The 27,665-nt window shown below is 40.2% G+C and overlaps 1 protein-coding gene across 1 annotated transcript in view; it reads left to right on the top strand.

The window, feature by feature from the left end:
- Nucleotides 1-3,605: 3,605 nt before the first annotated feature.
- The window catches only part of LOC134622792 (uncharacterized), a 39,620-nt gene continuing 15,560 nt past the window's right edge, over nucleotides 3,606-27,665 (top strand). Inside the window, exons 1-6 of the mRNA XM_063468136.2 lie at nucleotides 3,606-3,660; nucleotides 4,968-5,014; nucleotides 5,157-5,195; nucleotides 13,168-13,206; nucleotides 15,430-15,468; nucleotides 18,766-18,797. Coding sequence (XP_063324206.2) covers nucleotides 4,984-5,014; nucleotides 5,157-5,195; nucleotides 13,168-13,206; nucleotides 15,430-15,468; nucleotides 18,766-18,797 — 180 coding nt within the window. The 5' untranslated portion in view covers nucleotides 3,606-3,660; nucleotides 4,968-4,983. The remainder of the gene's footprint in view (nucleotides 3,661-4,967; nucleotides 5,015-5,156; nucleotides 5,196-13,167; nucleotides 13,207-15,429; nucleotides 15,469-18,765; nucleotides 18,798-27,665) is intronic.

The following is a 27,665-nucleotide window of genomic DNA, read 5'->3' as shown; positions in this document are numbered from 1 at the left end:
CCTTCACTAAAGCTGTTTCTGTGCTGTGATGAGCTCTGAAACCTGACTGAAACTCTTCACATAAGCCATTCCTCTGCAGATGATCAGTTAGCTGTTTAACAACTACTCTTTCAAGGATGTTTGATATGAAAGGAAGGTTGGAGATTGGCTTATAATTAGCTAAGACAGCTGGGTCTAGAGATGGCTTTTTAAGTAAAGGTTTAACTAGAGCCAGCTTGAAGATAGGTTGATCATATTTAAGATTGAAGCATTAATTAATGGCAGGACTTCTTTGAGCAGTTTTGTAGGAATGGGGTCTAAAAGACACGTTGATGGTTTGGAGGAATTAATTATTGAAGTTAACTCAGAAAGATCAATTGGAGAAAAACACTCTAAATGAATATGAATGGTACTGAAAGTAGCTGTAGATATTATTACATCTGTGGGATGATTATTGGTAATTCTTTCTGTAATGATAAAAATTTTGTTTGTGAAGAAGTTCATGAAGTCATTACTACAGGGAGTGCAGAATTATTAGGCAAGTTGTATTTTTGAGGAATAATCTTATTATTGAACAACAACCATGTTCTCAATGAACCCAAAAACTCATTAATATCAAAGCTGAATGTTTTTTGAAGTAGTTTTTAGTTTGTTTTTAGTTTTAGCTATTTTAGGGGGATATCTGTGTGTGCAGGTGACTATTACTGTGCATAATTATTAGGCAACTTAACAAAAACCAAATATATACCCATTTCAATTATTTATTTTTACCAGTGAAACCAATATAACATCTCCACATTCACAAATATACATTTCTGACATTCAAAAACAAAACAAAAACAAATCAGCGACCAATATAGCCACCTTTCTTTGCAAGGACACTCAAAAGCCTGTCATCCATGGATTCTGTCAGTGTTTTGATCTGTTCACCATCAACATTGCGTGCAGCAGCAACCACAGCCTCCCAGACACTGTTCAGAGAGGTGTACTGTTTTCCCTCCTTGTAAATCTCACATTTGATGATGGACCACAGGTTCTCAATGGGGTTCAGATCAGGTGAACAAGGAGGCCATGTCATTAGTTTTTCTTCTTTTATACCCTTTCTTGCCAGCCATGCTGTGGAGTACTTGGACGCGTGTGATGGAGCATTTTCCTGCATGAAAATCATGTTTTTCTTGAAGGATGCAGACTTCTTCCTGTACCACTGCTTGAAGAAGGTGTCTTCCAGAAACTGGCAGTAGGACTGGGAGTTGAGCTTGTCTCCATCCTCAACCCGAAAAGGCCCCACAAGCTCATCTTTGATGACACCAGCCCAAACCAGTACTCCACCTCCACCTGGCTGGCGTATGAGTCGGACTGGAGCTCTCTGCCCTTTACCAATCCAGCCACGGGCCCATCCATCTGGCAAATCAAGACTCACTCTCATTTCATCAGTCCATAAAACCTTAGAAAAATCAGTCTTGAGATATTTCTTGGCCCAGTCTTGACGTTTCAGCTTGTGTGTCTTGTTCAGTGGTGGTCGTCTTTCAGCCTTTCTTACCTTGGCCATGTCTCTGAGTATTGCACACCTTGTGCTTTTGGGCACTCCAGTGATGTTGCAGCTCTGAAATATGGCCAAACTGTTGGCAAGTGGCATCTTGGCAGCTGCACGCTTGACTTTTCTCAGTTCATGGGCAGTTATTTTGCCCCTTGGATTTTCCACATGCTTCTTGCGACCCTGTTGACTGTTTTGAATGAAACGCTTGATTGTTCGATGATCACGCTTCAGAAGCTTTGCAATTTTAAGACTGCTGCATCCCTCTGCAAGATATCTCACTATTTTTGACTTTTCTGAGCCTGTCAAGTCCTTCTTTTGACCCATTTTGCCAAAGGAAAGGAAGTTGCCTAATAATTATGCACACCTGATATAGGGTGTTGATGTCATTAGACCACACCCCTTCTCATTACAGAGATGCACATCACCTAATATGCTTAATTGGTAGTGGGCTTTCGAGCCTATACAGCTTGGAGTGAGACAACATGCATGAAGAGGATGATGTGGACAAAATACTCATTTGCCTAATAATTCTGCACTCCCTGTAGTTAATGTTAAAGGGATGGTTTGGCTCAATAGAGCTCTGACTTTTTTTCAGCGTGTCTACAGTGCTGAAGAGAAACCTGGGGTTGTTTTTATTTTCTTCAATCAGTGACGAATAGTAAGATGTTCTGGCTTTGCGGAGGGCTTTCTTATAAAGCAGCAAACTATTTGTCCAGGCTAAATGATGATCCTCTAAATTTGTGACACGCCATTTCCACTCCAGCTTATGAGTTATCTGATTTAGGCTATGTGTTTCAGAATTATAGCATGGAGTCAGGTACTTCTGATTTGAGGCCTTAGTTTTCACAGAAGCTACAGTACCCGGAGTCACACGTAGTGAGGAGGTAAAATTATTAACAAGATGATCGACCTCTGTTGGAGTAGTGTTCAGATAGCTGCTCTGCTCTATGTTGGTACAGGGCATTGAGGTGATAACAGTGGGTGGATTATAATGTTAAACTTAGTTACAGTGCTTTCAGAAAGACGTCTACTGTGATAAAGTCTACTCTCCACTGCTGTGTAATCAATTATTGTAAATGTAAATGTTATCAGGAAATGATCAGACAGCAGAGGGTTTTCAGGAGTCACTTTTAAATGTTCCGTTTCTATGCCATATGTTAAAACAAGATCTAGAGTGTGATTAAAGTGGTGGGTGGGTTCTTTTACATTTTGAGAGAAGCCAATTGAGTCTAATAACAGATTAAATGCTTTGTTGAGGCTGTCACTTTTAGCATCTACATGGATGTTAAAATCACCCACAATAATTATTTTATCTGAGCTGAGCACTAAATCAGATAAAAAGTCTGAGAAATCAGAGAGAAACTCTGTGTAAGGCCCAGGTGGAGGATAGATGACAATGAATAAGACTTTTTTTGTGAGTTTAACAGCTAGGGTGGACAATGAATGAAAAGTATGTCTGGGTCTTTGGTTTATTGATAGGCTGCGGTGAAAAATTGCTGCCACACCGCCCCCTCGGTCTGTGCTTCGAGGTTTCTGGTAGTTAGAATGACTCGGGGGTGTTGATTCATTTAACCTAACATAATCATCCTGCTGCAACCAGGTTTCTGTAAGGCAGAGTAAATCAATTTGTTGATAAATTATTAAGTCATGTACTAACAGAAACCTGGAGGAGAGAGACATAATATTTAATAATCCACATTTCACTGTTTTACTCTTTGGTTCAGATGTGGATACTGTATTGTTCTTTCTTTGTGATTTGTTATGTTTAAGTTGTTTGTTTCCTTTTTTAGTTTGCTTTTTGTCTGTTTGGGAGCTGACACAGTCTCTGTGGAGATGGGATTCAGAATCACCCCACCAACTACACATGTTTGGACTGTGGGTGAAGCATGGGGAGAGAACCTCCACACTCAACAAACACATGTACACTCACACATACTCTCACTCACACACACACACACACTGAAAGTGAAAGTAAACAGTGCTGCTGAGAAGTACAGGATTTACTGTAAATCACGTGGTAGACGTGTGTGGGGGTGGAGTCGGGTTTTCTTATATAAGGAGACACTTTGAGTGACTTTGAACAGAAGAAGATCAGTGTTCAGGAAACGTCAAAAGTAGAAGAGCATAGCTTCTGAAGGCTGCAGGTAAATCTTTCTGTCCTCACCATAAACTGCTGTACTGGCTGTATAGGAACATGCATGCTGTCAGATCATTTCTATCTGCAGAGATCTGTTGATTTAAAGCTATTATGTTACTGATTAGCTCTTTAGAGGGCCGCAAAATGTCCTCACCAAAAGGTGTCATGTCATGATTTTTTTAAGAGAGAAGACAAAAAAAAACCTGACAGTATCTATTTTCTTCAATTTATTAAACAGTTAAAGAGAACGAGAGCGATAGTGATCTCTCATGCTCTGTTTGTGTCTAGGTTTTTTGTTATATGTCTACTTTCAACACTCTATTCTATAAATATAGATTTGTGCAGTTAAAGGCATAAATGTCTAATAAAATATTATAAGGTTATTGGGAAACATAAAATAATGAGCTATACATATCAAAGATAAAAAAGTAAATTCTAACAGGCCCCACAACACCCATTAGTATAACTGTATGGCAGTTTTAATACTAAATGTTGACACTTTTCATCTCATACCACCAATAAGCTAGATGGGGAATTTGAGTGTACCTGCACAAACCTGTTCATTCTGTTTTACCGGTTTAACACCTGCTTCTGATTTAGGAAATGCATACACACACATTAATTGGTGGCAGTCGGAGTTCAAAAGCTGTCAGAAGGATATTACCCCCCATATCATTTATATTTTTGACTTTTCCATATCATTTATATTTATAAATGTATATATATATGTGTCATGAAAAGTATATATTGTAAAAATTTTGCTTTTGTAACAGTGAGGATCGCGAGAGTTATAGGACGGAAAACTTTATTACATTTTATTTACGTTTGTTCAATCCGAACTAGGAAATTCAGAATCAAAGTCCGAGTCACAAACTCACATGATCCCGAAAAAAAACCCTAGGATAAGCTCACACCTTCTCCCCGCTAAGCCTTAGGCAAGTTAACAGGCATCTCCCTGCAAAAATCCTCCGTCTTCGTCCAAACTCACAATGCTCCTAACCCCCTAGGATAGCTTCCTATGCTCTCCCCTCTATCCCCAAAACCTTATGCAAGTTAACAGGGTCCCCTCCTACAAAAACCGTAGTCTTTCTTCACAGGATCTTTCTTCTCACATCCAGCGCTCAGGCCAAAACAAGCAATAAACAGAGTTTTCATTTATATAAGATTTATTGCCAGGGAGAATAGGTAGGGCCATAATCCACCAAACAGACATTTCTGGACCTTTTCTTCTACAAGTACATCGTGTTTCACTGTCATATCTCTATAGAACCTCATAATGTGTGTTCTTTTCTTCCATGTGAACCCTTTGTAAAGATGAGGAGCAGATAAGATGGAGCTGGATATCACCACAACAGCAGAAGGTGGAGGACAGCCTGAAATCAAACCTCAGACGCCACCTATCATTGATCCACAAATGAAATGTTGCTATTAAACATTGATTATTAACCAAACATTGATTGTTAACCAGACATTGATCCTGTGTTTTCTTTTTCTTTCTTCAAGAACTTGCAGTAAATTGGAAGAAGGAAAACTCCAACCAAGGTAAGACAGTCTTGCCTGATTAGCTGTAAAATATATTTACATGATTGTGTGGAAGTAATCTGATTTATAGTTGTACATATTGTGTCTGCTGGAAAATCTGAATTGTTGTTGCTGTTGTTGTTTTTTTAATTTGAGTGCTGATGCAAATGTTTGGACACATTGGTTGATAAACTTTAATGCGTTTTATTGACTTCTAAAAAAACATATGATTCGAAGTATGTTGTTTGACACTATGAATCATATAAGAAGAAAAATGCATATATATTATTGTTTAAAGTTATTAATCTCAAATCAGAACAACAGTCACCTCAAGGTATTTCCTATTGGAAGGTTAAGACCCTTCGGTGATATTATAAAAATCTTGAATCATAAAACCTTGTGGGTGACAGCGCTTGGTCATAGTGGATAGGAACCTCTAGCAGAAACAGAAACATTTTGATTTTGATGTCTTTAAAACTGTGTTGCAGCCATCTTTTTCAGAACTGAGGGTTGAAGAAAGCATAAAAGTGTGTTGTGTGTGCTGAGGCCTTTTATCTGGCTACAGTTGTATTTTTTAGTTGTGATTCCCAAACTGCAGGATTGAGATCACAGGGCCAAAATAAGAATTAAGCTGAATGAGTTTTGCATTAAACACTTTGGACCAGATTCTCTAATGCAAAACCTGCTTTGGCATTACAAAGCAAGTTAAGATTTATGGAAGAAGTGCAAGGAAATTTACACAGGGGAAATGTGTGAACAAGAACATTTTCTCAGTGTTATTGTAGGAGCTTTACCTTAAAATTTAAAGATCCTTGAGGCAACTGTGATTGGCACCATACAAATAGAACTGAAACGAATTTATAATTCTTTTGGTAGTATTCATCATAATTAAATCTCTTCATCTGTTAAAATGTAAAAACTGTAACTTTTTTCTTAGCTTTAAGTTAAGACTTAAAGTTAAGAAGAAAATGTAAAATAAATGAACCTACTTCAGACAGTTTGAGCTGTCAAGGTGACTCATGCATGAAAAAAAAGAATTACCATCTTCAATTCGGCCAGCTTCTACCTACCATATGTCAGAAAAAAACAGTCAAAGTTACACATTCCTTCTAATTGTGAAATCTCAAAACAACTAAAGTGCATCAACTAGTGATGGGATTTCCGTCTCTTAATAGAGAACCGGCTCTTTCGGCTCGGCTCACTAAAAAGAGCCGGCTCTTTCGGCTCCCAACCGGCTCTTCAGGTTGTTTTGTTGCTTTAATTAATTAATTATTAACAACAATATAAAATTATGCACAAAAGGAATTACTGATGTAAAAAAAAGTGGTTTTATTTATATATGTTTATATATAAATATATACGGTGGCCCCTAGAGACAAAGGACATACAAACTCCAAAAAGCACGTACAAACTCCAAAGCACGTACAAACCTCCACACACATTTCTAGCGTTAACTGAATTTCCAAAATAGAGCTACCTAGATAATTTAAATTACACAATTGAAAGCATACAGTGGCTTGCAAAAGTATTCGTCCCCCTTGAACTTTTTCACATTTTGTAGTGATGGCCCGCTTGAAGCTGACGCTCCGGTGCGTGTGTCAAAAAAATCAACATGCTGCTTCAGAAGCACTGTGTCGAAGCTTGTTTCGTTTGGCCAGAGTCACATGATCAGTGACGTCCGAAGCTTCCTTTAGAACCTAACTGCTTCGGTATCTTATTCAATGGTTTACAGGGAGTGCAGAATTATTAGGCAAATGAGTATTTTGTCCACATCATCCTCTTCATGCATGTTGTCTCACTCCAAGCTGTATAGGCTCGAAAGCCCACTACCAATTAAGCATATTAGGTGATGTGCATCTCTGTAATGAGAAGGGGTGTGGTCTAATGACATCAACACCCTATATCAGGTGTGCATAATTATTAGGCAACTTCCTTTCCTTTGGCAAAATGGGTCAAAAGAAGGACTTGACAGGCTCAGAAAAGTCAAAAATAGTGAGATATCTTGCAGAGGGATGCAGCAGTCTTAAAAATGCAAATCTTCTGAAGCGTGATCATTGAACAATCAAGCGTTTCATTCGAAATAGTCAACAGGGTGGCAAGAAGCGTGTGGAAAAACCAAGGCGCAAAATAACTGCCCATGAACTGAGAAAAGTCAAGCGTGCAGCTGCCAAGATGCCACTTGCCACCAGTTTGGCCATATTTCAGAGCTGCAACATCACTGGAGTGCCCAAAAGCACAAGGTGTGCAATACTCAGAGACATGGCCAAGGTAAGAAAGGCTGAAAGACGACCACCACTGAACAAGACACACAAGCTGAAACGTAAAGACTGGGCCAAGAAATATCTCAAGACTGATTTTTCTAAGGTTTTATGGACTGATGAAATGAGAGTGAGTCTTGATTTGCCAGATGGATGGGCCCGTGGCCGGATTGGTAAAGGGCAGAGAGCTCCAGTCCCACTCAGACGCCAGCAAGGTGGAGGTGGAGTACTGGTTTGGGCTGGTATCATCAAAGATGAGCTTGTGGGGCCTTTTCGGGTTGAGGATGGAGTCAAGCTCAACTCCCAGTCCTACTGCCAGTTTCTGGAAGACACCTTCTTCAAGCAGTGGTACAGGAAGAAGTCTGCATCCTTCAAGAAAAACATGATTTTCATGCAGGAAAATGCTCCATCACACGCGTCGAAGTACTCCACAGCGTGGCTGGCAAGAAAGGGTATAAAAGAAGAAAAACTAATGACATGGCCTCCTTGTTCACCTGATCTGAACCCCATTGAGAACCTGTGGTCCATCAACAAATGTGAGATTTACAAGGAGGGAAAACAGTACACCTCTCTGAACAGTGTCTGGGAGGCTGTGGTTGCTGCTGCACACATGTTAGGTGCAGGCTGTGTGCAGACAGGAATAGGACCCAAGGTGCAGACTCCGGAGACCAAAGGTGAACTCAAAACAGCTTTAATACTGAACTCAGAAAGGGGTAACATAACATGACTGGAAAAAATCAAAATAAACTTAAACCAGAGGATTAACAGAACACACAGCTAAGTAAACGGTAGATCGCGACAGAGAGCACAGGAAAACACAGGGCTTAAATACACAGAGGGAGCAATCAGGGAATGGGCAACAGGAGGGAAACACAGCTGGGGCAAATCAGGACTAACGAGACAAGGAGAGCAAAACCAGATACACTAACATGAGACATGGACTTTCAAAGTAAAACAGGAAACATAACACAGACTCACAGGCAGGCATAATAACAAAGGGAACAAAGACGTGGGACCAGGGCAGACACAGACACTGACTGGACGTGGGGATACAGCAATCAGGGGAGACAGCAACTCAGAATCACAGACAGAAAACCAGAACACTAAAACTCTAACAGAACCCACCCAGAGAACCTAAACTAAGAATAATCCAAAAACCCAAAAAGCAAAACAAGAATATAATGAAATAACAAACTCAAAGAACCAAAACATAACCCACTGGGTCGATGACCCAGGGATCCTAACAACGCAATGTTGATGGTGAACAGATCCAAACACTGACAGAATCCATGGATGGCAGGCTTTTGAGTGTCCTTGCAAAGAAAGGTGGCTATATTGGTCGCTGATTTGTTTTTGTTTTGTTTTTGAATGTCAGAAATGTATATTTGTGAATGTGGAGATGTTATATTGGTTTCACTGGTAAAAATAAATAATTGAAATGGGTATATATTTGGTTTTTGTTAAGTTGCCTAATAATTATGCACAGTGATAGTCACCTGCACACACAGATATCCCCCTAAAATAGCTAAAACTAAAAACAAACTAAAAACTACTTCCAAAAACATTCAGCTTTGATATTAATGAGTTTTTTGGGTTCATTGAGCACATGGTTGTTGTTCAATAATAAGATTGTTCCTCAAAAATACAACTTGCCTAATAATTCTGCACTCCCTGTATAAGAAAGCAAATCATTCGTGGGATTTGTGGAGTGTCTTAAGATAAGATAAGATAAGATAAGATAAGATAAGATGGCCTTTATTAGTCCCACAGGTGGGAAATTTGTTTTGTTGCAGCAAAAGTGCAAAGTTATGTAGCAGAAATTTGAAAACACTGGAATGCAATAAAATACAATAAAATACAATAAAATACTATATACAATAGAATAAAATAGAATAGAATAATATATACAATAGAATAAAAAAGAATAGAATAATATATACAATAGACTAAAATAGAAATACAATACTATATACAACTGAGTAGGAAAATACAAAAATACAACTTCGTCAGAAGAAGAATTGCACATAGAGCAGTCTTATTGCACATGTGTGGGTTTGTGGGTTTGATCAGCTGCAAAAGTCTTTGTTGTGGAGTCTGACAGCAGTGGGGAAGAAAGACCTGCGAAATCTCTCCGTCCCACACAGTGGGTGAATTGATGGTGACAGATAGCAAACCACTGATATTTATATTGAGAGATTTGGAGTCAGCGAGGAATAGAGGAATTTCTATTGTGTGGGAGTGTATTTTGGTCAATCTGGTGGGTTTTCCAGCTTTGTGTTCTTGTTGTTTGCTTTTGTTTTGTGTGTGTTTATTTTATCTGAAAAAGGGAAAAACTTAAAATGTCAAAAATCTGCTTTTCATAATATAAATATAATTAAATAACTTTAGAAAGACTTCAATTTGACACTTTACATTTAATGTTATAAAACGATATATTTAATTTGTTAAATAATCTTAAACTGTTAGTCTGCAAAATGTGCAGCAATTTAAATTATTTATTCTCTTTAGCTGAAAGTTTGTGGGGCCCAGGTAGACTGTATAACTGCATCTCTACCAGTTTCTCTGCACTCCAGCCTCTTCTGTTCCATGTGAAGGTATTTTCCTTAAGGCAGGAGAAATTATCTCCACAAAAAGGAACAGGTTCGGCCATCACACGGTGGAACAAATTTTCTTCTTAAATTAAAATTAAAAAGGGTTACCTTAAATGCATCATGTTGTAATTTGCAAGTTCATAAGCATTTCCTCTTTCCAGTTCACAAACAATTCTACCCCCAGGTCAAAAATATGTATAGGAAAATTTCCCTAATATAATATTATATATAAATATACCCCTCGTCACTTGGTGTTCGCTCTCTCTGAGGTAGAGTATCACTTCCTCTTCTTGTTCCAACACACAGTGGTGTGTTTGAGTAGCTTATCTACGTAGCAATTCAATTAAAAACTTTTACATAACTTCTTTTTTCATAGTTTAATCTATGATGTGCTTCATCTGAAGCACACTCTCTGTGTACTCACTCCTTAATTTATGCCAAAGTATTCACTCACTGTGTCTCTACTGTTTCGCTTGCTTAGCTTAGCTTGTAGCCGACTTGCCAGTAGCATGGCCTCTTCACCTGGCCCTCTTGCACTTTCTTGTTCATTGTGTCAGCTCTTTAGTTACTCCCCGGCCTCCTTTATCAGTAGTGATACTTGTAACAAATGTAGCATATTTGCAGCACTGGAGGCCAGGATTACTGAATTGGAGACTTGGCTTCGCACCCTTATACACCCGTACCTACCCAGGCCCCTGTAGCCAGTGCAGCCGAAGATAGTGTAGACACCACTAGCTGTCCCCGGCAGGCCCCGAGCAGCAAGGGAAAGAGGATGGCTGGGTGACAGTGAGGAGAAAGCATAGTGTTAAACAGAAGCCCCAGGTACACCACCAACTTGTTCATGTGCCTAACCATTTTTCCCCACTTTACAAAATACCCGCTGGGGATCAAACCAGGGGCCAGATCAGGCAACACTGAAGGAATTTTAAAACTGCTGGCTTAGGGTAAACGTCAATTCAGTAAAATTATAATTCAAATCGGCAGTAATGAAACCCGGTTAGGTCAATTGGAGGTCACTAAAATCAAAATTGAATCGGTGTGAAAATTTTCCAAAACAATGTGGGAATCTGTAGTTTTCTCTGGTCCCAAAAGGTGATGTGGGCTTAGATAATTGGGAAACTTTCTGGAGGAAACCTGGTCTTGTTAAGAGAGACGGCATCCATTCCACTTTGGATTGAGCAGCTCACATTTCTAGAAATCTGGCTAATTTTATTATCTTCTGAATAACTTTGCCTCTTCACTATGATTGACACTGCTCCTGTGAAAAATAAGGCCTCAAATCAGAAGTGCCTGACTCCGTGGTATAATTCTCAAACACGTAGCCTAAAGCAGATAACCCGTAAGCTGGAGAGGAAATGGCGTGTCACAAATTTAGAAGATCATCATTTAGCCTGGACAAATAGTTTGCTGCTTTATAAGAAAGCCCTCAGCAAAGCCAGAACATCTTACTATTCGTCACTGATTGAAGAAAATAAGAACTACCCCAGGTTTCTCTTCAGCACTGTAGCCAGGCTGACAAAAAGTCAGAGCACTGTTGAGCCAACCATCCCTTTAACGTTAACTAGTAATGACTTCATGAACTTCTTCACAAATAAAAATTTTATCATTACAGAAAGAATTACCAATAATCATCCCACAGATGTAATATTATCTACAGCTACTTTCAGTACCATTCATATTCATTTAGAGTGTTTTTCTCCAATTGATCTTTCTGAGTTCACTTCAATAATTAATTCCTCCAAACCATCAACGTGTCTTTTAGACCCCATTCCTACAAAACTGCTCAAAGAAGTCCTGCCATTAATTAATTCTTCAATCTTAAATATGATCAACCTATCCTAATAATTGTCTATGTACCACAGGCCTTCAAGCTGGCAGTACTTAAACCTTTACTTAAAAAGCCATCTCTAGACCCAGCATTCTTAGCTGGGCACAATGACCCCAACACTATAATCTGTTCTATAATCACTGTACATCCTGCTTCATCGTCACTTATGTCTGTGTCTGTGCCGAATCCTCCACAAGGACTCTTAGAGAGAAACAAAAGATTAGCAGTGGAGTATCCTGGAGTTCATGCCTGGGTCAACAGATTCCAGAGGTGCTGCTGTAAATCATGTAGTCAACAAGCTGCCGTAAAAGGAGTGATACTGATTTTAATGCAGTATGTGTCTCACATTGTATACACATTCTCCCCACTGTAACATTTAACATTTTCCCAACAATACAGTGTGAAACCGTAAGCAACAAGCAGCCAGTAAAACAGCTTCCTTCCTGTCAAAATCAGTAACACAGAAAAGTAGCAGCTAAAGGGTTAAGTCTGCAGGGCCCACACACTCTCATGTCAACGTAAACTCTCCCCCTCCTCTGGTTTCTGTCATCCTCCTGCTCCTGGAAAAAAGAAAAACATACATGCATATACCTTTTTGTCAACTCTGCGTAGAGGTGCAATCTTGCATATTGGTGTCAAGTCAGTCAAGCCGGTCAAGCTTTTGTCGGTCCAGTCAGTTCCCCATTTTTTTATTATTATTGCTGATAGCAGAGCTTCTCGTGTCGCATTAAGTTTCTACTGCCAGCAATTTATACTGGATTACCTCGCTGAATCCTTTTTATACAGGGACTCACTATTTGATTGTGTCCCAAATAAGTGGCTTTCTCCAGGGCCCATTTTAAAGTGAAGAAAACCCCCCAAAAAGAAACAAAACCTCCTCATGGTGGGACAAACCACACCTCCTTATGGCGGATTACCCAGACCTTCTTCTGGCGGGAAAAACCAGACCTCCTTCTGGCGAGGAAACCAACCAAAAACTGCTTTCACTCGCACAGGTGTAGAGTCGCCCTCTCTTTACTTACTGTTTTGTTGCTTCTAGTTCACGGGGAGGGTCTCAGCATCCCGGCAATCGTCATCCACCGAGGGGAATAATTGCACTTTTTTTTTGCAATTTATGTAGTTACTATGGGTTTAATGCATAGATATTATTAAAATTTGGGCTATAACAGTTGCATTGATGTATAGCAACTTCAAATGCTCCCAAAAGTGGCACTACAGCATGTAAAAATATAAAGATAAGCTCTGGCGGACTTGGTTAGACAAACATTGATTATTAACCAGACATTGATCCCGTGTTTTCTCTTTCTTTCTTCAAGAAGTTGCAGTAATTGAGAAGAAGGAAAACTCCAACCAAGGTAAGACAGTCTTGCCTGATTCGCTGTAAAATATATTTCTATGAGTATGTGGAAACAATCTGATTTATAGTTTTACTGTTAGGCCTGCACTCACAGGCCTCGCTAACTCAGAGACTTCTCATCATAAACAAAGTAAGACAATCAGAGCTCAATCAGTTTTTACTTGCGTAAGGGAAGCCTGGTCGGGTCTCAGAGTTACAAGCTCTTCAGCCGAGCTCAGCCGACTTCAAAACTCCAGTCTCCCCTCACAGTCTTTTATTGAACGAAAACAGTTACCCAACCCCCCATTGTAAAACCCATATGGTGTGTTGTAAAAGCTAAGGCACTGTGTGAGTGTGTGTGTGTGTGTGTGTGTGTGTGTGAGTGTGTGTGACTGTGCGTGTGTGTGTGTGTGTGTGTGTGTGTGTAGATGACTTCCTGATTACAACCGTTTTAACAACCTCTCCAGTGATAAAAAGGGTCATCTCCCCTCACCCCTTATATGACTTAACCCCTTTAATGGTCCACCATATACAAAGCACAGGTAAGCCCATAAAGGGCAGGGAGTAAACATTCCTTAGCAAATGACGAAACCAGAATCTTACATGCAATTTAGGATAAGGTTTACAAATTTTAAGCACAACAATGACAACTTTTAACAAAATCACTCCAACATTTCCCTCCTGTTTTTCATTTTTGTTGGTCACTCCTATGTAATACATTTTCATCCATGCACCACTTGTGCTTGATATTTTCAGTGCAGGCATCACTTACACACAGGCATCTGCCGTGTCATTCACCTCATATTGCTGCAGAAGCATATAATTAATAAATGTGTTAGCAGTTATCCTACTTATCATTGATCTGAAACACACGGCAAATTGCACCCTTCAAAAAAGCAAAACAAAGTTAACAGTCCAAAAACAGGAGTTAACACTTTCAAATTCATATGCCACCATGGTCCAGACAACAACCAAGCGGTCCAGCCTTGTGGTGCGTTTCCTCCCCGTGTGTGGACACATATTTGTGCAGAGGGTTTAAGTTCTGCAGTGCTTCAGAAATGTCTCCTTCAGTCGTATATCCATAATTGTCCGTATGGCCAGAGTCCAAATGTGTGTAGACAGGGGCATGTGGACCCAGACATAGCAGTTGGACACTTCTATAAAGTCCATGTGTATAACCTGAAAGGTGTGACTGCAAACATTTTTTGAAAAGGGATTGAATCCTACTGTATGAAAATGTTGTTCTAGTGCTGTTATCATCTCTCCTGTTGAGACATGACATACAAGACTGCTGCAATTTTGAGCCATGGGCGATAAGTTCTTATGATGCAAGCTTGCTCCTTTTGTGAGCCACATCTGTTTTCCTGCTGTAGGTTGAAGGGCAGAACACGTTGTACACCCCTGTAGTCTTCCTCAACGTCACCGTAGGATCACTTTCCACCTTTGTTTTTGGATTTTGCTGTTGTTCAAAATCTCCTCATGACAATCTCTAGGAAGCCAAGTCGTACAGCCCTCTGCCTTAACTCCTCTCTGGGTTGTCAGCTGTGCTGGAAATGGTCCTTGCTTCTCACTGGTTCTCTTGAAGCCTTCTCACCTGGGCATCTGCACCTCAGTCTCTCCTTCCATACCACTCACGTCATGGTACCTGCAATTTAATAATGAAAACTACCCCGGAAAGCCCTCTTTTGCCACATGGTCCTTGCCATGCGTCACATCAACACAATTAAAGATGCACAATAAAGTTGCACATTCTCTCTTAAAAATTCCAGGCCTTCTCCCCCGTAGTAGCTCCGCTCCAGGCCTGTAAATCTGTGTTATGGAAAAAAACATTAGCCAGTGGTATTCATGTTAAGTCTGTGTAACTCCTAGCTCCGCCTGGAGCCTGCATCCACACCACTATTGCCTGGAAAACACTTGCACAGGTGTAGAGTCGCCCTCTCTTTACTTACTGTTTTGTTGCTTCTAGTTCACGGGGAGGGTCTCAGCATCCCTGCAATCGTCATCCACCGAGGGGAATAATTGCACTTTTTTTGCAATTTATGTAGTTACTATGGGTTTAATGCATATATATTATAAAAAATTTGGGCTATAACAGTTGCATTGATGTATAGCAACTTCAAATGCTCCCAAAAGTGGCACTACAGCATGTAAAAATATAAAGATAAGCTCTGGCGGACTTGGTTAGACAAACATTGATTATTAACCAGACATTGATCCCGTGTTTTCTCTTTCTTTCTTCAAGAAGTTGCAGTAATTGAGAAGAAGGACAACTCCACCCAAGGTAAGACAGTTTTGCCTGATTTGCTGCAAAATATATTTCTATGAGTATGTGGAGTCAAAGGAGTTTGCAAAGAAAAGCGTCTGGACCTCTTTGAGTTGCTTGAAGACGTTTCACCTCTCATCCGAGAAGCTTCTTCAGTTCTAAGGTCAAATGGCCGAGAGTCCCAGATTTAAACCCAGTGGGAGTATCCCCCCAAGGAGGGACAAAGGACCCCCTGGTGATCCTCTAATCACATGCGCCCAGGTGTGAAAGCGGGTGTGGGACCTAATCAGCCAGGGTTTCGGGTGAGCTCATTGTGAAACCTGGCCCCACCCTATCATGTGATTTCCTGAGGTCAGATGGCCCAGGATGTGAGTGGGCGTTAAGGCGTCTGGGGAGGGAACTCAAAACTGGATTATAGATGGCAGACAGTTGGTGTCGTAAACCACCGCCTCTGTTCAAAGATGGTCGCTCACAGTGGACATAGATGGCCTCTTTCACTCCTCTTTCAAACCATCTGTCCTCTCTGTCCAATATGTGAACATTGGCATCCTCGAAAGAGTGACCTTTATCCTTAAGATGCAGGTGGACTGCTGAGTCTTGTCCTGTGGAGGTGGCTCTTCTATGTTGTGCCATGCGCTTGTGAAGTGGCTGTTTGGTCTCTCCAATGTAGAGGTCTGGGCATTCCTCACTGCACTGTACAGCATACACCACGTTGTTCAGTCTGTGTTTTGGAGTTTTGTCTTTCGGGTCTCAGAGTACAGATATCTACATATCTGTACCAGTGGCTGGGTACTCTCTGGCTGGTACAGATATGTAGACGACACCTGGGTCAAAATCAAGACACAAGAAGTGGAATCCTTCACTGCGCACATTAACGGCGTGGATAAAAACATCAAGTTCACCAGGGAAGACACTAAGGATAACTGTTTGCCTTTCCTGGACTGCGCTGTGCACATTGAAGAGAATGGCAACCTCAACATTGAAGTTTACCGGAAGCCCACACACACGGACCAGTACCTCCTCTTTGACTCCCATCACCCTCTGGAACACAAACTTGGAGTAATTAGGACCCTACACCACCGGGCAGAACTTGTTCCCTCTAAGCCTGAAGGGAAAAAGAAGGAACACACACATGTAAAGGAAGCACTGAAAACATGTGGTTATCCTAACTGGGCGTTCATAAAGTCAGCAAAGAGGCACAGAAAAGAAGATCAGACACCAGCGAGGGAGGATAAGAAAGACAGACGCAACAACATTGTCATCCCCTATGTAGCCGGTGTATCAGAGAAACTCAGGAGAGTTTTCTCCAAGCACGACATCCCAGTGTACTTTAGACCCAGCAACACACTCAGACACAAACTGGTTCACCCGAAAGACAAAACTCCAAAACACAGACTGAACAACGTGGTGTATGCTGTACAGTGCAGTGAGGAATGCCCAGACCTCTACATCGGAGAGACCAAACAGCCACTTCACAAGCGCATGGCACAACATAGAAGAGCCACCTCCACAGGACAAGACTCAGCAGTCCACCTGCATCTTAAGGATAAAGGTCACTCTTTCGAGGATGCCAATGTTCACATATTGGACAGAAAGGACAGATGGTTTGAAAGAGGAGTGAAAGAGGCCATCTATGTCCACTGTGAGTGACCATCTTTGAACAGAGGCGGTGGTTTACGACACCAACTGTCTGCCATCTATAATCCAGTTTTGAGTTCCCTCCCCAGACGCATTAACGGCCACTCACATCCTGGGCCATCTGACCTCAGGAAATCACATGATAGGGTGGGGCCAGGTTTCACAATGAGCTCACCCGAAACCCTGGCTGATTAGGTCCCACACCCGCTTTCACACCTGGGCGCATGAGATTAGAGGATCACCGCGGGTCCTTTGTCCCTCCTTGGGGGGATACTCCCACTGGGTTTAAATCTGGGACTCTCGGCCATTTGACCTTAGAACTGAAGAAGCTTCTCGGATGAGAGGTGAAACGTCTTCAAGCAACTCAAAGAAGTCCAGACGCTTTTCTTTGCAAACTCCTTTGACTACGATGACCTGGATGACTGAGAACCTTCACAGACATGAGTATGTGGAAACAATCTGATTTATAGTTGTACTGTTAGGCCTGCACTCACAGGCCTTGCTAACTCAGAGACTTCTCATCATAAACAAAGTAAGACAATCAGAGCTCAATCAGTTTTTACTTGCGTAAGGGAAGCCTGGTCGGGTCTCAGAGTTACAAGCTCTTCAGCCGAGCTCAGCCGACTTCAAAACTCCAGTCTCCCCTCACAGTCTTTTATTGAACGAAAACAGTTACCCAACCCCCCATTGCAAAACCCATATGTTGTGTTGTAAAAGCTAAGGCACTGTGTGTGTGTGTGTGTGTGTCTGTGTGTGTGTGTGTGTGTCTGTGTGTGTGTGTGTGTGTCTGTGTGTGTGTCTGTGTGTGTATAGATGACTTCCTGGTTACAACCGTTTTAGCAACATCTCCAGTGATAAAAAGGGTCATCTCCCCTCACCCCGTGTATGGCTTAACCCCTTTAATGGTCCACCATTTAAAAATCACAGGTAAGCCCATAAAGGGCAGGGAGTAAACATTCCTTAGCAAATAAGAAAATCAGAATTTTACCTGCAATTTACTACAAGGTTTACAAATTTTAAGATTTGATCACATCGATCATCTTTATTACTTTTTTTTTTGTTGTCTTCTAAAAAATCTTATGATTCCAAATATGTTGTTTGACATTTTGAATCATATAAGAAGAAAATTCCAAATATAGGATTGTTTAAAGTTATGAAATTCTGTCAAATTTTATTTACATCTTTTCAAATAACATCAACAGTCTCCTCAAGGCATTTTATATTTTAAGGTAAGTATATGGAGACAATATAATATGGAGAAAACCCAAACAATCACAAAACGTTGTGTGTTACTGCATTTGGTCACAGTGGAAATGAACCTCCTGAAGAAACAGGCTCAGCGAGGGGCAGTCATCTGAGAGAGTGGTTGAGGTTGGCATGAACGCTCTATTTATATTCAAACCTGGTCAGTGATAGTGTGCCCTGGTGGTTTTCCTCCAGTACAATCTAAGCACTTGTTAGTTGTTTTTATGTGTCCTTTATGGTTAATCGAGAACCTCGGGATGTTTGTTTCTTATTGTGCTGCTGAATTACAAATGTTGGTACTACTGAGATGTGGGTAACTGTGGCACATTTTTCTTTTATTAGAATGTTAAGGTGAATCTGCTAGCTAAACACAAAACACTAGTAGTATCCTGAGCAGTCACATTATCTGTCTTTCTGCTTTTCATCTTGCAGGTCCCTCAGATGATGACGAGATTGGAATGAGGGTAGGAAAGTGCACATCTCACAAGATCTTAAAGACTACATTTTATCGTTTTTTAAAATGTTGTATTCTGTAATCTATATTCTTCCTTACATCTAAATTTGTAAGTTCAGGGTGCATTCACTGCCTGCATTCATGGCCTCTTGCCATCTTCCGGGCTGGGAAGGGTGGGTTTGGAGATAAGGCCTGTTTCACTTAGTGCAGACATAATGTTCTTCTGTCATTTAGGGCTGTTAAACAGTGCTGCAGTACAACATATCCGTTTTTTTTTTTTGTTTGTTTTTTGCCTGTCCCGTTTGGTTCTTTTGCCATTAGAATTATTGTCTAAAGGACAATGGTTTTATTTTACCAAATGCAGGACAACATATCCACTGATTCAGGTTCTTCTAGTATTCCTGACAATGTAGCAGATTTTGTAGGAGAACCTGATTAAAGTCCTGACTAAAACTACAAAAAGTGTGACTCACGAGGAACTGTTTAACTTGCCAAGTCCTTCTTTATTGATGGACAATTATTAAATGCTGGCCTATATTACTGATGCTTTAGTGATCCAGCTGTAATGTTCTCACCTTTTTCACACTTAAAATGAAAAAGAAAACAAAACTATGCTCTTACTGGTTCATTTTCAAAACACCAGTAATAGCAAGAACTTTCAGGGGATACACTCAGAGTTGCAGGGCTCTAGAGTGCGACTAATTTGTTCGCAAATGCGACCAATTTATCAATGGTGTGACTAAAATAAATCTTTGGTCGCACCAGAGCGACCAACTGTTTGGGTAACACGAAAATTAAAAAAAAAAAAAAATCTCTGCAACTCTCCGTGTGGTCAACAACAGACACATATTTTGCCCCTATCGTGGACTAAACCAATCAGAAATAGTCAGGGGCAGGACCTCTCGGATTGGCCGTGGTCCAGTTGAAAGTGCAGGTGGAAGAGAGAGGTGAGTAGCTTGAATAAAGCGATATCAATTAATTAAATCCTGAATTGACTTTTAAATATAACTGTGTTTTGCCAGAGACGCCAGATTCTTAGATTAAAGCTCACAAAACTATTTCAACAACCACCAAACAGCAAATGAGAGCAGTACACGGATACCACACAAAGACTTAAACACAGAGCTGACCTGACGCATCAGAATCAGCTTTCTCTTTTTCGGCTTTCTCACCCAATGGTCCATAGACGGACACGGTGTCGGAGCTCACCAATTCTGATGCGTCGGGTCTGCTCTGTGTTTACGTCTTTTTGCTCTAGATTCTGAGCTGCAGGTTTTGTCTCTCTCCAACTAAATTTCACCGAGCCAGCAGCAAAAGAGCAGCAAACTACGCTTCACATTTGATAGATGTCGTCATGAATTCCCTCTCACTATTGCTGTTTTGCTTTCACCACGAAAAAAATCACACTTCATGCACAGCTCTCTCTCTGTGTACTTCAAGAACAGTTTCCCGTCTTACATCTCTGTTTTCTGCATTATTCATTCGCTTATTACCCACCAGTCTACCACTTTTTACAGCGCTGTTGGCCACTGTCTTTTTCTTTTCTTTTTTTCACTTAAATGACCTCGGAGAAGAAAGCCTAATTTCTGCTGTTCAATACTGAAGAAATTTAAACTTTTTAAAATCATGCTAGATTGCAGAATATCAGTACCAATATGTATCGGTACTGATACATGATCAGAATTATAATATTTCTGACTGTCTGAGGCAAAATTGAATCGAATTAGGACTTTGAGAACTGGAATTGAATGGATTATAGAAATCAGTGATGATACCCAACCCTAGTGAGTAGCTTAGGCCCAACAGAAGAGGCTGTAGCTGTAGATAATAAGAAAAGCTGAAAAGAACTATTGATAACTTTTTTGTTAAGTTAAGGCCTGATCAGTCTGAAATTCATAGGCAGTGCTTTGACATGGAGCCATCAATCTTTCAACGCTGAAAAAACACAGTGTATCCAGAAAACACATTATATGCTGCAATAAATGCACTTCCCAAGTGCCCCCTCTCCCCACTGCTTTTCAGCAGCAGGCAGCAGCAAACAGGTTGTCAGAAGAGGCCGATGTGATGATTAAGTTTAACATTGTCTACAATATTGCCAAAGAGTGCCAAAGCACTTTAAGCACAAGATTGTTAGTTAATCATTCACAAATGAATATTGTCTGTATGGACCTCAATTTCCCCCCCCCAAAAAGTGCACATGTAAAACTGCAGCATTAAGGGATGCAGTTGAAAAATTTGAGTTTGCCTAACTTTTTGCCACGGTGCACCGCGCACCGTGGCAAAAAGTTAGTCTAGAGCCCTGTGGTGGGTCGAGTATCCAAAACTTGTACTCAAGTAAGAGTAGCATTACTTTAAAATATTATTACTCAAGTTAAAATGAAAATTAGTCATCAGAAAAGTTACTCAAGTAAGAGTAAGAAAGTAGTTGGTGAAAAGACTACTTAAGTAGTAACTGGTTGTAATGTACAATTTATTATTTAAATAAACGCCATCAGACAAACAAAAATAAATAAATATACACATTTTAGTATTTTCAAATAGAATATATTCTAATTCTAATTTCCAGATTTCAGTTTTTCACAACATAAAGCCTTTTTAACCAATATCTACAGTAAGTAATAAAAATATAGAAACAGTGCAAACCATTTCAAGTGACAAGATACGGTGTAAACCTCATATTTATTTTTGCTCCAAATGGCACAGCAGCCTCAGAGAAAACATTAGAACAAGGCAACTTCAACATATGTACATACAAGGCAGCTCAGTTTACCATAAATCTTATGGGTGTGCATCTGTTTCTGCATATTTAGCAAAAGTGTGCCATTTCTTCACTCAGTGATGGTTAAGCTTCAGCAGCAGTTTGCTCTCAAGGTTATTTCTGTGAAGCTGTGACTGCTTAGCAGTGAACAGGAGTCCTGCATGACTGAGAAGTCCTTCATAGGCTTCAGATGCAGGACGAGCTGTATTGACTTTGATCAACAGCTTCTTGATGTGGGAAAAGTAATACAATACATCCACACCTCCAATGAACGGACATGAAAGATACCTCTCCAGCTACCCTGCTTCTGGCTTTCCTGATCCAGTGGATCCATTATCTCTGTTGGTTAGGCTGCTGTTTGTGCTGGCCTCATCCAGCTCTGTGTCTAGGTCATGTCTGATGAAGTTGAGACCTGTGGAAAGATCTATGGTTTTCAAAAGAATTAGGTCTAGGCATTATAGTGTTGTATACACTGCCAAGCTACAGATGTTTGGCATGAAAATTTGATCACACTGGAGATGTTTTTTTTACTAACTCTCATTGAAAAACAAAATCTTGTCAATCACATCCCGCAGAAATAATTTGCAATGAATTCCAGATTAGGTTCAAAATAAGAATGTGTGCAAGGCTAAGCAGTGCTAGCCAATAGATCCTCCTTGCACCGTTTGGCTGTTACTCTGGGGAAAGACGAGAAAGACAGTGATGGAAGCGTGACTGGAGCTGCGATGTAGCCTCTAATCTCTCCATGGCTGTCCTGAGCAGGCAAACACCTCAGTCTGCGTGGCTGCAAAAAGATGAAACATGCCCCTTCCAACCACAGGGGAGGGAGACGGATGAAGCTAGCCTAGACTGTTTAAAGTAAACAAGCTGTTGTTTCACATAATAAACCCTGTCAACCGCAGTTTTGCTTATGTTTTAACAGTTAAAGCAGTAGAGACCAGCTGTGTTTACATGTTCGTGGAACTCTAGCTTCATTAACCAGGCTAGCTGTTAGCTTATTGCTCACGCTAGCTGATGGGTCTGTCTAGCACATCCCCTCGCTGGAACGAGACAATTCAACTACAACAGCAAAAAGCAAGACGCAAGTCACCAGAGCTCTTTGTGTTACTCGTGCATGAGGGAGAGAACTATGACAAGCGCTGTTCCTTCGCTTGAGACCCAGAGGGTCTGTTCCCTCGTAACACTGCTCTTTATTGAGCTTACATGAATATGCATAAGTTCATTAACATATGACGTCTTACATAGGCGTACACGTGAACAAAAGGTACCAGTCTGTGCATAGTGTGTGTGTGTGTGTGTGTGTGTGTGTGTGTGTGTGTGTGTGTGTGTGTGTGTGTGTTTGTGTGTGTTTGTGTGAACGACTTTCCTAAACCTGCTGGCCTGGAAGTCCAGCAGTTCATCTAAACAAAAGGCACTTATACTAAAACACACCTATGTGTGTTTACCATACCACATATCAGCAAGAGAAGATACAACCTCTCTCATGACCCTAGGAGGTGTGTGATCTATGCCAGAATACTCTGAAGAGGAGTGAACACACTCCCCTCTTCAAGCTACACAGACTTGTTCCAGACTCCATAGGATGAGACATTCTTTCAATCTACAAATGATTTTACTTCTAAGCATATGTAAATATATATTTCTAAGCATAAATGACAATCCAACAATATAAACATAACACTAGCTAGCCAGCGAGCAGTTAAAAGCCACGGAAACAACACCCACAAACTTATCTCACTATAACGTAGCGCCGAAAATATGACGTGATTCTAGTTTAATCAAACTCGGGGCTCGAGCTCGACACAGCTGCTGTAACATAAGACTGATATCCAACTGACCACAGCTAAAAAGATATTTAGAGTAAACTTACCGCAACACATTTCCTCAAGTTACATGAGTTGAGTTTTTTTCACGCTGAAAAGTCAGGTTATTTTGGCTCACACTGAAGAAACCGACACTGAAGAGATGGCTGTTCTTTTGTACTGCTTTTAAGCAAAGCATTCTTTGTATATGAGGCCAAGGGTGCTCATCCTCTTCAGTTCTAGCGTAGACAATTGACTCTGCCATGTTTTCATATATGTCTTCTTTCCGTATGTCTGCTACTTTAAAACATTTGGGCCGCTCTGCCCGCCACAGTTTCAAACTGGTCATGTAACTGCATGGCCAGATCTGATTGGTAAAAGAGTTACAGGAAACTTCACTTGCAGCATGATCCATTATTAGCAGTATTATCTAATGTGTTAAACTAATTATTTTTAAAAAAGTAACCAGTCGAATTTTGCCAAATGTAGCGGCTTAAAAGTACGGTTTCTTCTTCACAAATGTACTGAAGTAAAAGTAAAAAGTATCGTACAAAAAAGGTACTTTGAAAGTACAATTTTTTCATAACCTTACTCAACTAAATGTAACGGAGTAAATGTAACTCGTTACTACCCACCTCTGGATACACTAAAAAATTACCCATATGTTTCCAAAGTTAGTCACCTACAGGTGGCAGGACACAACTGCAATATAGTGGTATCGTGGGGGTTACGTTCCAAAAATAACCCGCGATAGATGAAATCCACGAAGTAGCAAACTTTATATTTTACAATTATTATAGATGTTTTAAGGCTTTAAAACACCTTACTACACGCTTTATACATTTTTCTCAGACAGGCATGAACATTTGCACACTTTTCTCTCTTGTTTAAACACTCTGAAAGTTCAAGCCTTCATAGAAAAAACAGTCTAGTATTACAGAATGAAACCAAACACACTCACGGTTGCCTTTGACATTGCGAAACATTTTGTCAACATTGTTGTATTCATTGTGTATAAAACAAACATACATGTGGCACGGCTGCAGTACAAGCCAACACACCAGAGCTGCATTGGCTCAGCACGTTGCTCTGCATAAGTTGTACTGGGTCCTGAGTGGGAGTGTTGTTGTTGTGGTTGATGTGTGCGGCTGACAGCGGGTAGAATAAGTCAATAAAGAGAATTGCAATTGAAATGAAGTTGCTTTATAACTAAGGCTGTCATCATTAACGCGTCGTTAACAGTTAAAGCAATTAAAATTATTAATGCATTTAACCGATCTGGAGTGCAGAATGGACCAACTTTGTTCAAAGTGCTCAAAATGCATTCACAGAGACATTTCAGGGATTTTGAGTCATTCTGTGCACCAGATGGGTTAATTGCGTTAAAATTTTTAATTGCCTTAATTGTGATCACAGATTAATCCACATTAATGCTTTAACGTTGACAGTAGGGGTGGAGCTGAACCCGAGTACGGTATTCGGAAAGGCACAAATAACATGTTTTTTTTACGAATATTTATTTCAAACAAATACTTTTAAAAATATCTGTATTCGGGAAAAAGGGAAAACTTTATATCAAACAGCTGAGTTTCCTTATGATACCGCAGTGCATGACCAGATGAGTGAGTGACGTGTAAAAGAGGTGACTGACACAGGCTGCTCCACACAGCAGCAGAGAGGGCTCGGCTGAGCGAAACAAGACTGAACTGCATCACTATTTTTGTTGAATACATTTTTTTTCTATCATAACTGGGTTCCAGAGGCTGTTTATAACTTTCGCAAAGATCGGGAGATTGTTTCATTGTGCTGCATTATTGACAGCTGCAATCGGGTGCTCTCATGTTCGCTCTTTTTACGTAGCTCTTTTAGCTTGGTAATTTAGACAATAGGCTGTTGACAGAGTAACGCTAACGTTTAGTTAAAAAGGTTAAAACAATGCTTGTGTAGGTGTATGCACTTGTGCGAGTTATATGGTATATTTAAGTTACTTTTTGTTTTGCAGACAGCAAGATGTAGGCTATAGGCCAGTTAACCTTAGCATAGCTTCCCGTCACTCATTGACTTAGCTGAAGGTCCCCACCAGGATTTGGGAAGCCAAATAGAAAGGAGTGTTGCTGCAGCTGAGCCATCTCTTGGTCCTCCAGCAGCCAAAAAACGTGCTCAATTTCTGTGTGGAAGCATTTTACAGTCAGTGCTGCAGATGAAACCAAAGTTATATGTAATGTGTGCAAAAGTCAAATGAGCAGAGGCAGACATAATGTTCACAATGGTATTATATTAACAATGGATGAGGCAATGTCTGTTATGTTATTTTCTTTTCAATAACGTCACATGTTCATTGCTGGATTTATGGAAAAACATCAACTAATACTGCTTATCCATAATTATTATAATGGATGTAATGAAAGAATACTTATACTATAACGTTAATTAGAAGTGCAATGCAAAAAAATAAAAAGGATTTTTTAGCCTATTTTGAATTTTACTAAAGTACAAATACAAATACTTTCCCCCCCTCAACAGATACAGATACAAATATCGGCTGTTTTGCACATCTCTAGTTGACAGCCCTAGTTAGAACCAATGTTTTTATTGTCTTCCATGTATTTATTGTGCTTTAAACTTTACACCAACACCATCATTAAACAAAACAAAATCAACAGAACAGAACAAAACAAAATAAATAGAACAAAATAAACAACCCAACTGAAGAATACAAATAAATAAATAGAAAATCCACGAACTTCGGTTATGAGATAATAGGACACATATTCCAGTACCGTCCAGTTCCATGAAGGCCTAGATGGGGCCGTGAACATGATCCAGTTCAAAAGGATACATTTCCTTGCACAGAACGTTAACAGTGCGTAGAGCTGATTTCCAAACGTCCCCCTAATCTTGTCATTCGCCAATCCAAATGCATAATGGATTGCATTCAGTGTCAGTGGTAAAGATATTATCCAGTTCAAACTTGATGACCAACCAAAATTGTTGTATTTTCCAGCAGGACTATGGACAGTGTGTGAGGTTGCCCACCTCTATTTTACATTTAGGGCACCATGGAGAAAGGCCTGAATTGTATTTATGGCGTTGAGAAGGTGATATGTCGGCTCTGTGTAGAATTTTAATTTGGATAGCCTTTACTTTAATACATTAAGAGATTTAGCATTCTCCCAGACTTTGTCCCAGGCCTCGTCACTAATCCCTATAAGTAATTCCTTTTCCCAAGTCCTCTTCAAAGAAGTTGTGTCCATGACACCAAATTCTCTAAACAGGTCATAACAATTTTTTATAGAAGTTATATTAAAAGTGATATTTGGCTGAAGTATCTGCTTTTCACAGTTAGAGATGGTTTGATTATTATGTATTGTTATAGCCCTTTGGATATGGTCCCACACTTGTAAATATCTAAAGAAGTCACATCTAAAAGCCACCTTTCTAACACTTCAGTGACTGGAACACAAGTGAAGAGAGATGTAACGTCGTACGAGACCGTGGTTTCATCTGCCTCCATAATGACATCTCTCACCTTCTCAACAAAATCCAAGGTGTTCTGGATGTGGTGTTCAGTGCTGTCTACCAACGGGTTGAGGATCAAAGTCAGAAATGTACAGGTTTTATAGATGACCGAGTTGATTATACAATTTACCTAAAATTTACACCCTGTTTATGTACAGTACTGGTAAAAAAATATGCAGTCAGGTGAGACTGAGAAAGTAACTTGGATGATGATGAAACCTTTCTCAAAACAGATGAACCGAATCAATTTCATGGAATTTCCTGGATGGTAAATGGCCAGTAAATGGCCTGTATTTGTATACCGCTTTACTAGTCCCTAAGGACCCCAAAGCGCTTTACACAACCAGTCATCCACCTATTCACACGCACATTCACACACTGGATGATCAACTATGCATCAAAATGGTATAATTGAAACATTCTCCTTTAGTATAAGTTTTTTTGTGCATGACCCACAGCACCCTGCACCACACTGTGGTGCCACATACCTACAATTACACACACCATTATGTTCAACTTCACAGTTTACTTTTGTCATTATCCATATTCTCGTAGGAGTAATGCAGTGGCAATTTTCATCAAAACCTTACATCCATGCTTATTGTTTAGTGTGTCGAGTCACAGTGTACAGTGCTTACCAGCTGGGCTCATTTCCTTATTTTAGGTTTGATAGCATTTTTTTAGTAGATAAAAGCAAATGGCTTAAACATAAATTGAGCTGTAGTTTGGGGAAGGACTTGGAGGAGACTGGCGTCAACTTCTGAGCCAGACAGATCCCCAAAGAAGGCATCTCCTAAAA

Source organism: Pelmatolapia mariae, linkage group LG3_W (assembly GCF_036321145.2).
Source record: "Pelmatolapia mariae isolate MD_Pm_ZW linkage group LG3_W, Pm_UMD_F_2, whole genome shotgun sequence".
NCBI classification, from domain to species: domain Eukaryota; kingdom Metazoa; phylum Chordata; class Actinopteri; order Cichliformes; family Cichlidae; genus Pelmatolapia; species Pelmatolapia mariae.
This window is presented reverse-complemented; position numbering and strand designations above follow the sequence as displayed.